Source organism: Microcebus murinus, chromosome 9, assembly GCF_040939455.1.
Source record: "Microcebus murinus isolate Inina chromosome 9, M.murinus_Inina_mat1.0, whole genome shotgun sequence".
NCBI classification, from domain to species: domain Eukaryota; kingdom Metazoa; phylum Chordata; class Mammalia; order Primates; family Cheirogaleidae; genus Microcebus; species Microcebus murinus.
The window spans coordinates 97,043,682-97,056,748 of NC_134112.1; the positions used below are offsets into that span (position 1 = coordinate 97,043,682).

General features: G+C 41.4%; 1 protein-coding gene across 2 annotated transcripts in view; it reads left to right on the forward strand.

Moving 5' to 3' along the window:
- The window catches only part of ZNF398 (zinc finger protein 398), a 37,491-nt gene extending 28,808 nt beyond the window's left edge, over nt 1-8,683 (forward strand). For both annotated transcript variants that reach the window (XM_012768181.3, XM_012768189.3), the window contains 2 exons: nt 1,702-1,815; nt 3,096-8,683. In XM_012768181.3, the coding sequence (XP_012623635.3) occupies nt 1,702-1,815; nt 3,096-4,252 (1,271 nt within the window). In that variant the 3' untranslated portion in view covers nt 4,253-8,683. The remainder of the gene's footprint in view (nt 1-1,701; nt 1,816-3,095) is intronic.
- The last annotated feature ends 4,384 nt before the right edge of the window (nt 8,684-13,067 follow it).

Genomic DNA, 13,067 nt, shown 5'->3' on the forward strand with positions numbered 1-13,067 from the left:
AGGAGATTGAGGTTGCTGTGAGCTAGGCTGATGCCATGGCACTCACTCTAGCATGGGCAACAAAGTGAGACTGTGTCTCAAAAGAAAAAAAAAAAAGAAAAACACATACAATGTTTATCAATTAAGTCCACTGTTTTATATGTGCGTGTTTAGTGGTGCCTCAATAAATTACAATAGTTGGATTAATGATCACAGATCACTATTACATATATAATAATGAAAAAGTTTGAAATATTGCAAGAATTACCAAACTGTGCCACAGAAACAAAAAGTGAGCACATGCTGTTGGAAAAATGGCACCAATAAAACAACTTGACACAAAGCTGCCACAAACCTTCAACTAAAAAAAAAAAAAAACCATACAAGAAACACAGTATCTGCAAAGTGCAATAAATTGAGATATGCATGTATACATAGGGCTCAGTAGTATCTGTGGTTTCAGGCATTCACTGGGGGGCCTGGAGCATATCCCCATGATAAGGGAGGACTAATGTACTTATAAAGAAATAATAGAAGATTAAAACAAAAACCAGCAAGAACAGCTACCTATGTGTGTGTAGGGGGGGATAGAGATGTAAGCTTGACCTTTCTGAATATACTTTATTTTATAATTTTGATTTTAGAACCCTGTAAATATTTTGCATAATTTAAAAAAAAATTTTTTTAAAACACATACTGAAATAACTAAACCTAACTGTGTATCAGGTTGGTGACAAATATGTACAGAAGATTTACTTCAAATAACTTTAAAATATATTTTAACTGTATGTTCTTAAGGGAATAGTTAAAGGGATAGTTTAGAGGATAGTTAAGGGGATAGTTTAGTCTAAAGACTAAAACATGAAACAAATCTTTTGAGTTCTTATTTTTGTAAATAATTTGGTATTATTTTGAAACATATTCTTAGATAAAGCAAAGATTATGTTAATGTCACTAGTAACCAAGATTTTCAGGATAAGAGAGAAAAGATACAAAAATTAAAAGGATTTAATTTAAATTCTATAATCTTGAATATGAATCAGAAATATTGACAGGTTTTTTTCCTACAAATAATGTATTTTACAGCTTTGTCCATTGAAAAGACCTAGAAGCAATGATAACTGATTAGCAATTAACAGCCTTGTCTTAAATCTCATTTCTCAGAAAGATCATTGATTGTGAGTCTAGAGCAGGAAATGTACATAGTGTGTGTGGGACGGTTTGTCATACCAGAAACTGAAGAAAGTAGATGTTTGGGGTTGTGTGAAAAAAAGTGATTTGTTTTTAAATGGGCACACTGAAAGTAGATAATTAAGCTGATTATATTACAGAAAAATATAAATTTGGTTTTATATGAAACTGGTTATCTAGAGTTTTTATGCATTCTTTAAAAGGCTGGTTCAGTTTTATTGTTAGTTAGAAATAAATATTTGAAGCCAGGCATGTTGGCTCATGCCTATAATCCCACCATTTTAGGAGGCCAAGGCAGGAAGATAGCTTGTGGCCAAGAGTTCAAGAGCAGCCTAGGCAACATAAGCGAGACCCTGTCTCTAGTTACTAAATAAACAAATTATATATATATATATATATATATGTACGTATATGTATGTATGTATGTATGTATGTATTTGGCTAAATGTAGTGTTCCGTAAACCAACATGATTATTTTACCTTCTCATTCAAGTTTCTAAAGACCATTTCTCTTTTTTCCTATACAAATAGAGCCTGTTATTTCAACATCAGATATTCTGTCTTGGATTAAACAAGAGGAAGAGCCTCAGGTTGGGGCCCCACAGGAGTCCAAGGAGAGTGACATATACAAGACCACTTATCCTGGTGAGTAAGATGTCAAAGAGGTTCACATCAGATCCAGGTCGTGCCAGGACTGACTAAAGAAGCAGTGGTGAATGGGGTTGTAGAGGCAAGGTTGTGGGAGAAGCATGAGAAAAGGAATAAAGATAGGCTCAAATAAGCTAGAAATGGAACCAAAAGATCACCAAGATAACTTTTGAGTGAGGAAATACACTCTTATATACAAATTAGAACTGTCAGAGGAAGAAAAATATGTACATACAAATGGACCAAAAGTATGAGGGTAGGGAAAGACAGAAGAACATTTGAAGATCATGTAGAAAAGGTAGAACAAAAATAGGGAGTGGGAGGGAGGACAAACAAGGGAGGCAGAAGTGCCATCAGGGAGGTACCATAGGGATGTTAGGAAGAGCTCTTTCCTTGGGGAAGGGAAAAACAATGACAGAGAAGAAACAGAATTATCTTCCAAGATATTTAGTGCCATCTATATTTTGCCATTTGATTTATAGAAGAGAATCTCAAGGTCAGAAGGGATCCAGTTTCTTTTAGTATCATATATGCTCTGTGTTTTTTTCACCTGGGGAATGCAAGTGAAAAATATGACAGTTTTTGCTCTTGGAAAAACTTACACTGGGAACACACACATCAATACTAAGCATGCTTGTTAAGTGTCAAGGGTGAGTGGGATGGGTGCTTATATATATATATAAAAGAAATGAGAAGTTTCAAGAACATGTATCCGTTTTAGTTTAGGTAGTTAGATAAGGCCTAAAGGAGGATGTAAAGCCAGAACTGGGCCTTAGACGATTGGTATGATACGGCAGAGTATAATTTGGGAAGAGGTAGAGAGGGGGAAGCATTCTGCAAAGGGAGGACAGAATGAGCAAAGAGGCAGAGCAGAAACGTGTGCTCTGTGTTCAGGAAATGTAAGGACAGCTGACTATAGTGAAGGGTTTATCTGATAGACTAGAGAGGAATAGGAGCAGGTAAACATGTGATTTTAGGCTTTGTCACAACAGGCAACAGAAAGTTCTTGAGCAGAGGTAAAACATAATGACAGTAATGTTGGGAAGATTAATGCCAAGGCTTTTCCTTTTCTAAACAGGGAGCATCGATGAGGTATAACGATAGATTTTCTGGTGATTTGCCACAGGGACTGCATGCCTTGATTATCGCAGCCCTCCACTGAGTTTCTTATCTGAGCCAATTAATGCTCAGGGCAATCTGTTAGAGCTGGGTAGGAATGCATGAGAGTAGCTGGTGAGACAGTTGTTGACAGGTATAACTCAAGTCCTTTCTTTCAGATGAAGAGCTTGTCATCAAAGCTGAAGGCCTTGCTCCAGCTTCCTTGTGCCCTGAGGTTCCAGTCCCCTTCTCTTCTCCACCACCAACAGCAGCAAAGGATGTTTTTTCAGAGGTGGCTTTCAAAAGCCAGCAATCTGCATCCATGACACCTTTTGGGCATCCAGCCAGTGACCTGCCTGAAGCCTCTGAGGGACAAGTGACTTTTACTCAGTTGGGCAGCTACCCTCTCCCACCTCCAGATGGGGAACAGGTGTTCTTATGCCACCACTGTGGCAAGAGTCTCAGCCAAGACATGTTGCTGACCCACCAGTGTAGCCACTCTGGGGAGGACCCCTTACCCTGCACTCAGTGCCCTAAGCACCTTCCTCCGCAGGCCAACCTGAGCAGCACCCCCCAGGACCATGCCAGTGAGACACCCCCGACTTGCCCACACTGCGCCAGGACTTTTACTCACCCATCAAGACTCACCTACCATCTTAGGGTCCACAACAGCACTGAGCGCCCTTTTCCCTGCCCTGATTGTCCCAAGCGCTTTGCCGACCAGGCCCGACTCACAAGCCACCGGCGGGCTCATGCTAGTGAGAGGCCTTTCCGCTGTGCCCAGTGTGGCAGGAGCTTCAGCTTGAAAATTAGCCTCCTGCTCCACCAGCGAGGTCATGCACAAGTGCGGCCTTTCTCCTGCCCTCAGTGTGGCATTGACTTCAATGGCCACTCAGCCTTGATCCGCCACCAGATGATCCACACAGGTGAGCGTCCTTACCCATGCACTGACTGCAGTAAGAGCTTTATGCGCAAGGAACACCTGCTGAACCACCGGCGGCTGCACACAGGCGAGCGGCCCTTTAGCTGTCCTCACTGCGGCAAGAGCTTCATCCGCAAGCATCACCTCATGAAACACCAGCGCATCCACACTGGGGAGCGGCCCTACCCCTGCTCCTACTGCGGCAGAAGCTTCCGCTACAAACAGACACTCAAAGACCACCTGCGTTCAGGCCACAATGGAGGCTGTAGGGGTGATAGTGACCCATCGGGACAGCCGCCTGACCCACCAGGTCCCCTCTTAACTGGGCTCGGAACATCTGGCCTAGGTGTTAACACTGAAGGTCTAGAGGCCAACCAGTGGTATGGGGACGGGAGTGGGGGGGGAGTTTTGTAAATATAAATCTCTGTGGCTTCATGGTTTTCTATGGGCAGAAAATCCAAGAGAAAGCCTATGAGCCGCTCCACCACCCACGATAATTATCACCTGGCACATCAGTGAATGTGGGGTCCTATATGCTTGACTAGAGACATTGCTTGTGCTTTGGAACTTCACACCATTACAAGAATAACACATTTTGAAACCAAGAAAGACCTGGAAATGATCCCAGCATCTCCATTATTTCAAAGATACTGCAAAAGCAAAAGTTATGAGAATATTACAGTGGTTGGAAAGCAAGATTTGACCTCTGGTTATTCTATAATCACAGGATAACAGATTGATAATAGATTGTGTCTCTAGGTAGAGACAGGTGGATAGGAAGAGCCTCCAAAGCTTGAAGCCCATCGTGAGGCATGAGAATGTTTTAAAGCCTTTCGTTAATTCCTTGATAGTTAAGATGGTGGTTGGAGGAAGGTGCTTAAGCCACTGTTGATGTAACTGCCTTCTCTCTAAAAACCAGCCACAATCTGTTCACACACCTGTTTGGTTGCCTTTCCCTGAAACATGGTAACTCAAGACTACCTTCCTAGATTAATTCTTCTAATACATTTTGTTTAATTGGGTGAACAAGAAATCTGACTTTAAAAGCTTATAAGGAGAATATTTCCTTATTGTACTCGCTTGATTTGAAGCATTCAGGTTCTTACTGGCATTTAAACTACTAGAAACCTTTGCCATGATCCTGGTTAAAAAATTGATTGTAGTGTTCTCAGTGCCAGCTTTAAAAGCTGGGGATCCCTGAGAAATAGGTGGCATAACAGCGACAGGACAGCCTAAAATTTGTGCCTACACCATGTTTCTAGAGTCATTTACATCAAATTTTTCCTGATTTTTTCCAAGCCAGAAAGCTGGCTTTTCCATTCCTGGTGTCTGGTATTCTTGGCAGTCATCAGCAACAAAGATCACAGCACTTTCCAGAACCATTACAGAGTTTCAGAAAGTGCCAGCAGACTCTCGACTTTCATTTCCTCAGTAGTGAGAGGATAACAGGGTTGCAATGCAGCTTTCTTGGGCCATCAGAGAGTGTATGTTCACCCATCTGGCTCTACCCCACTGGCAGTAGACAGACTGAGGAACTTCCTAGATCACTAAGAGCTAAGCGCCCTGCAAAGACAAAGGCAGCCTGTTCCTGCTTGTTTTGCTTTTAGGGACCCTGACTACTGTGTGTTCTTTTCTTGAGGTCATTTAATCACCTGGGAGCATCTGAGTGTGCTGTTACTCAGTGTCTCTGCAACTGGGTGTAAGTCACTTTCCCTTTACAGATCTCAAATTTTCATCTGCAAAATGAGGCTGTTGAAAGGAAAAAGGGAAAATTATTCTTTAAAAAATCTTGTGATACATTCCTTCGCCTGCCAAAATCCTGTCTCTGTCTTTGGCTTCTGTCCAGGCAAAGCCAAAAAAGACAGCAAAATCAAAGCAGAGAAATTCTTGCTGAAACTCGACTAAAACGAATTTGATATGTTGTTTTACTTCTGCTTGGAAGCCTAAGATAGAAGACGGGGAATACAGAAGCCCTACATCTTGGGCAGAAAAGTTGTTTGTTCCTACACACTCTTGTTTCCCGATTCTTCCTAAGATGCCTGGAACAAGGTCTGGAAATACTTAGGATACTTTCTTGATGAAATGATAAGGAAGGGACCCTTTTTTTTCCTTATCATCTAGCCTAACCTTCACTCTACCTAGTTACGCTTAACCACACTAGGAAAAGGTGTTAGCCCAGCTAGCTTTGTTTCTTGGGAGGTTCTGTCTGAACATGCTGCTTTTTAGAATAATCCCTTTTATAAAACATTTGCTCTGACATTCACAATACCAGGGACCATGGGAGACAAGAAATGTGTGTGAGACCTAGGCTGCTGTCATAATTGATAGTCTAGATGAGGAAAAAGCCCACTGGTTTAGAAGAAGACATGATGATGAACAGAACCCCAGCATATCTGGATTAAGAGCTTTCAAGCCAGGGTTCTGGCTTCTTTGGTGACTAGGAACTTGAGTATGAGATTCAGCTCTTGTCTGCATCTTGATTTCCTCCAGTGAAAATGGAGAAGAGTCAAAGTACGGTCTTTGGTGGTGGGCTCCCTTTTCTGGGTGCATTCAAGCATTTTCCAGGGTATGGTGGAGAAGGGATTCTTACCTTAGGTGAGATGTGGGACTAGGTAACACCTAAAATTCTTTTTTACTCAAAGATTTGGCAAGGACACAGCTTATTAATGAAAGAGACCTTTGGGTTAAAATGCTACAGATATATTCTAGAGCCCCTTGTGCAAGGAACTGTAACCAGCAGGGACCTAAATTTGGCAAATAGTGGACATAATTCAAATACCAATGAAGCAAGAGTCATAAAGCTGAATGAGAGGGAATGTGTAAGGTCATCCCAGAAAGATGGGAGTAGGTGCGAACCTGTTCCTCAGCCCTGGCACAAAGTGCAACTGTTGCACATTCTGTTCTTTTCCTCCATCAGCCACCTACCAGGTAGAACTCCAGGCTAGCCATAAAGAATGTTTGCTTAAGATTCAAAAGTGGATAAATAAAAGGGATCAATGGAAAAGAGAATGTAAAGTCTAACAGAAAGGTTTTAGTATGTGGAAGAGAAACTCTTGGCCCATCAATTGCTACTGAGAGAAACCATGCATTTAACTCTGTAGTTAACAAAGTACCTAAGGACTGGTTGTCCTGAGCAGACAAGACAGAAAAGAGGAAATCGCAGAAATGTGTTCTGTCCACCCTCTGGTCTAGGAAGTCTGCACTATCACACATAGGCACCATCTCCTTGGAGTGGATCCAGGTGTTGACTATAACCAGACTTACTCTTTGCTTATTAGGTTTTTCATCATCACCATTGGATGATCCTCTGGTTCAGCCACCTATGTGAAAAGGAAATTGATTGATTGTCTAGAAAGTGAAAGAAGATAACCTTGATCCTTTTCTGTTGAACATTTGATATTGAAAACACCTTAGCTGGACTCTAGAGGAGTGCTTTCCGTAACTTCCCTCATCATTAATAATAAAATCTGCAATGGAGTGTTAAGCGCAGAACCTGACATAGGAGGTTCAGTATGGTAGCTATCAGGAAAGATTTTACAGGACCCACCAGAGGGGGCCAGAAAGCCAGGCTCAATTTGAAGTGGAAAGTGTCAAGAACTGAGGCTGCTGTACAGAAGCACGTGGTCACTGGATGTTTCTGCTTATTGCCTGCTGCCATCTTTTGCTTCCATTTAGCTTGTTCTTCCATCTCTTCTGTACTTGGCTTCTGTAAGTTTCTGTGTGCCGTGATACCATATGGCTCTGATTCCTTGGTTTTTCTTAGTCCAGCTCCTCTTTCTGTACCAGGCCACAGAAGTTTCCAGCCAACCCTTGGAATGGCTGCCCATGGGATATGTACATGTTCATCCTGGTTCAGCTGGCTAGAGTTAGGTGTGATGGTCCTGTGGCCCCTGCACCAGGATCTGTGGGCCTGTAGATTTACTTGGGAATGGGCAAACAGTGACATAGTAGTGCATTTCTAGTACTACCAGGATAGAAAGAATCTCTGTTTAACTTGTATCAGGGTTCCTTAAAAGACTTCTTCCTAAGTGCCATCATAGGCCAAAGCATATTGTCCCTTGTGTAAAGGACCTGGAAGGTGGTGTTTATGTATCATGCAGAAGGAGTCATTTGTCACTTTCTAGAGTCATTCCTCCCTTTCTGGACCTGCTCCAGTTTCTTTTTAAATAAGTAACTCTAGCCACAATCATACACACACACAATGACTTTTGTCAAATTGGTCAGTTAAATCGCCTCCTCAAAACAAATTTCACCCCTCAGCCCAACCACCCATCAAAGAAGGTAGATAGACACAGCCCAATCAGAGAAGCCTCAAAAATAGCATGCTGCAATGCTCCTGAAGATTGCCAGGTTACATTTCAGATAAAATATTTGATAAAACCTCATTGAGCTATGTGGCTTTTTGTGTGTTTGTCAGCAAAGCCAGTATTTACTGTAAAATCCTGAGACTGGTCTAAAGTTAAGCCACCCAGGAACAGAGGCCATATTTTGTATCCTGCATGGTGCCTTTTGCTGTAGGCACAGGGATGCACCATGATTCACTGTATAGTGGGAAGACCACTGTAGTAGGAATTAACTGGATTATGGTCCTTGCTTAACATTGTCTACATGATATGGGGCAAACTATTTAATCTATGAAGATCTTTTTCCTAGTTATAATGTGAAGAATGAACAAAATGGTAATATATTTTTATGTATAGGGACTTTATAAAGTCCCTTCCAACTCCAACATTATAGAATTTAAGATTGTACTTCTGGGTCCTGTTTCTTTGGTTTCTTCCTACTTAGGTTTTGCCCTATTGAGTGATTGCTTCAGCACAGCAGAATAAACACCTTGGAGAGGGATGTGTTATTACAGAATAAAGAGTCTCATTCTAACTATACTATAATTACTTCAAAGCCACACAAACTGACAAAGTTCTAGCAAAAGTATAAAATTTTGTTTTAAATATTTATAAAGTCTACATTTACATATTTTAAAGCATAGCATTTTAAAATACCAAAATAATTCTTTTGCTAGGGTGCTGGGGTCACTCAATGATTACTTTTCCCTATAAATTTGGTGTAATGTAAAGACAGCACTTTGTATAAGGCATTTTTAAAGCTTTGTAAGAATGAAGATTATTTTAATGAAAAAGGTCCTAGAAAGAAGTTCAGGAAGTCAGATTTTTAACCTTTCAGTTTCTGCATTCACACTGAGGATAATACCTACTGTAGAAAGGTGTCAAGAGGGTCAAATGAGGGAAGAGTAAAAAGTTCTTTGAAACCTATACTGCAGGCACAAGAATAAAGTGTTGGTATAGTAGATACAGGAGAATTGTTGACTAAACAATTTCCTGGATAATGTTGATGCTTCTCCTCAAGGTTGGGCATAGTTGTTTATTCATTTCCAATTTACTTGCCTGTGCTGGGGAAAGGCTAATCCAAGATTGCAATTTGGGGAGCAGTGGGAGAAGCAAAATTATGTGTGGGCAGAGATTGAAAACAAAGTTTAATGCAGAAATATCAGGTTGACCTATATAATGTGTTGACTTATACCAGCAACTTTTGTAAAATAATCAGTTTTATCTGTAGGAAGAATTAGATCAGCAAGGTGGTAGGAACATTACTGGAGAGACTTGATTAAACAAGCAGAATTCAAAATTAAGGATGTACATAAATCTATATTAACTCAGTCCTTGGCCTTGAGTTTACAATTTTTGAAAATTGTATTAATATAAGAAAATATCTACAACCTCAATGAGCAGGATAAAAGCAAGAATAAATATGTTATTAGCCAGTAGGCAGTAATTTAGGATTTCCCCAGATGATCTTGTGGGGTTGAGACAAGGAGATGAGGAACAGCAGGAAGATTCTTCTGCACTGGCTTATTTGTGGTTGAACATTAGAATAACGTGGGGAACTTAACAAAATGTTTATGCCAGCGCCCACCCTGACATGATTTGATTGGACTGTGATGGGTCCAGGATGTTTACTTTGTTTTTTAACGTTCCCTCAAGTGACTGCCATGTGCCTGAAAGGCTTAGAATATCATATAAAATGAATTATTGGACTGGAAATGATCAGCCTGCTTTAGTGGAGCAGAGAGTTGTGGACTGGAGATTAGTGAAGGGTCTTTAAATCTACGGTCGGAAGTCATGATTTGATTCTAGAGGCAGGACTCAGAAGGAAGTAAGACTGGGGAATGGTCGTTGGCAAAGTTCTAACTGGTCCCAATAGTTATGGTAGGAGCTCTAGAGGCAGTGGGAAAAGCAGCACCCACCTCAGCTGTGCCTACTGTGTCCAGTCCCTGGGATAGAAAATACTGGCAGGACTGGGACAGCATGGATGAGAATGGAACCGGGGCCTGTGCTGTGGACCTGACCAACCTCTGTCATGGCGAGGCTGGCATCTCCTTGTAAGGGCAGTTTCTTGAACAAAAAGAGACTGGTGACATTCTTACCAACTTGAATTTAATAATAAGACATGGTTCTAATACCTTATTTTTACATTTGGAGAAACTAGTATGTTTCTAAATGAGCTCTAGACTTTATTTTGAATGAATTTCGATCACTTTTAGTTAAATCAAATCTGCACTTAAAAGTTGAAGAGTTGCCCATTGAGAAGATTCAAAAGAATATACTGCCATTACCAATGGCAGCAATGGTTTCTGTGTGAAGGGTTTCTGAGCCCTCGGTGTCTCTTGTGTTTATAACTATTGAGTAGCTTGCGCACCTAGTCACTCGGACAATTACCCATTTACCAAGTCTGAGGAGAGGCACCATAGAGTCATTAAGAACTAAAGAGAAGCCAGTGAGCCTCAATGTACAGTGTCAAAACTTGTAAAGAAGGTGATGAAGTGCTTATTTGAAGTAGACGAAGAATAAACTCAATAGGGAAAAAGTAGTATTTTCTCCAAACCTTATATGGGTATAAGACAAAATTTTCAGGAGAGAGGGAGAATGTGTGTGTGTATTAAAAGTTTGAATTAAAATGCTGGCAAAAGGTGAGTCTGTAAAAGGCAGGGATGTTGAAAATTCATTAGCAAGAGCAAATTGCCTTTAAAAGTTTTTAATATAAAAGATTGGACTGTGACTCCCACATTAACACTTTCTGCCGCTTCTAATTGGTCTTGGAGCTTTATCACCTTGTTTCCAGCACCCCTCCTGTCCATTACGCCATGCCTCTGATTTTTAGTCAAGCAGAGTATGTCAATGACATTGTGACCTAAGGATTTTCTCTTCCTTGGAGGTTGGCATAACCAGGCACAGTGTCCTAAAGTGAAGGTAGCTGTAACCCAGGTCCTGCCAGTGAGGGAGGAAAGCCTGAGGATCTGAGGCTGCCTTCATCACCCTATCTCAGTGACCACATTGGTAGTCCTTAGCCTGCTCACTAAATTAGGTATGGGGTGGTGCCAAGATAGAAGTGCAAAACTGGTAACCCTCTTTGCTTAGCTAAGAGTAAGTCTAGAGATTTTCTTCCTAAAATAAAGCTTTGCTGTAGTTGTTGAGAGGACATGGAGCACCAGAAATCTTTAGGAAATGTTAGACATAAATGTTCTGGCTTTTATGAATCCCCTCCCCTTTGGCCTCTCCTGTATCCTTTAGTTGAGTATCTATCACTTCAAATGCCCTGTCCAGAGCAGTGGCCATAGAATTCCTTGGAGAGGAGATGAAAAGTAGTCAATTCCCACCTGAGAGACTGAGGGGCCAGGTCTGGGTCCTTCCTTTACAAGGAATGTATATTAACCATGATATCAGGTGGTTGGTGATACGTGGCCCATTTCCTAACAGGCCACAGACTGGTATTCGGCTGCAGCCCAGGGGTTGGGGACTGCAGATCTATACAGCAGGTGTGTTCTGAAATATGACTTGCTGGTGTAAATGAATTTGCTGAGAGCTTTTCAGACTGGACTTGCCTAGTTTCCCTAATAGTTGTGGATATGATATTTACAATCAGGACAGCTTGTGGCCAGAAAATGGAAGGAAATCACTGACTTCTGGGAGCATGAACTCTACTATCCTGTAAGCTCCTTGGAGTTAGTACGAAGTCCGTGAAATACTCACTTCTATATCCTGGAAGTGTGCCTAACAGAGGAATTACTTGATAATTGTCCTTTTGAATATGGTGCTCTAAGCACATGTCTCACTTAGGCCAATGATGTCCTTTATTTTATTGAGTGTAGTGGAACTCAAAGGTACCAGCAGGTCCACCTCTACACAGTGATAAGCCTTAGAGATCTTTGTCTTGACAGACACTGGTCATTTAGGAAGACAAAGTAGGCACTACTTTGAGGATAATTACAAGGACTTACCTTTGGCAGGTAACTATATTTGCTGAGTGCCTACCATATACCAGGCACTATTCTCATCTCATTTAATTTCACAACATTAAAATAGAGTACAGTAGGCATTATTTCCTTCATTTATGTAAGAGGTGAATGAATGAGGCTCAGAGAAGTTAAATAAATTGCTCAAAGTCACAGCTTGATAGTGGTGATTTTGGAATGTAAATTCAGGTGTATGCAACTGCAAAGACCACCCTCTGCCTAAACGGTACTTGCCGTGTAGCAGGTGCTCAATAAATATTTGCAGAATGGATGAATCCCCTCTCCCCCCATCTTCTCTGTCAGCCTACACTGTCTTCTCCCTGGTTCCTCCTCTGACCTGGCCTGGCCTTTCAAATGACATTGACCTGCACCTAAAGGTTTTTGAAGAGGCAGCTGTTAAAATGCAGTGCACCTTACCTGGGAGGAAGAGCTCGGCCCTCTTGACACCTTAACATAAATCGCTTCTCTATCATCCAGGCCAGTGCAAAGGCCAGGGATTGGTCCAGGTAAATTTGGATTGGGAAGAAGGGGAGAGGTGAAGCCTGCAAAGGAGTGAGGGAAGGGGAAGGGCCAGAATAAAATGTCTGAAGACAGAATTAACTTTTGCAAAAATTTCGAAAGGATCAGGCACCATTTTCTCCTGGGGTGCCCAACAGAAATCAAGCCCACTGTTCAGGACCCTGCGTGGTTTCGGACTTTTTTTTTTTTTTTTTTTTTTTTTGAGACAGAGTCTCACTTTGTTGTCCAGGCTAGAGTGAGTGCCGTGGCGTCAGCCTAGCTCACAGCAACCTCAATCTCCTGGGCTTGAGTGATCCTTCTGCCTCAGCCTCCCGAGTAGCTGGGACTACAGGCATGCGCCACCATGCCCGGCTAATTTTTATATATATATATCAGTTGGCCAATTAATTTCTTTCTATTTAT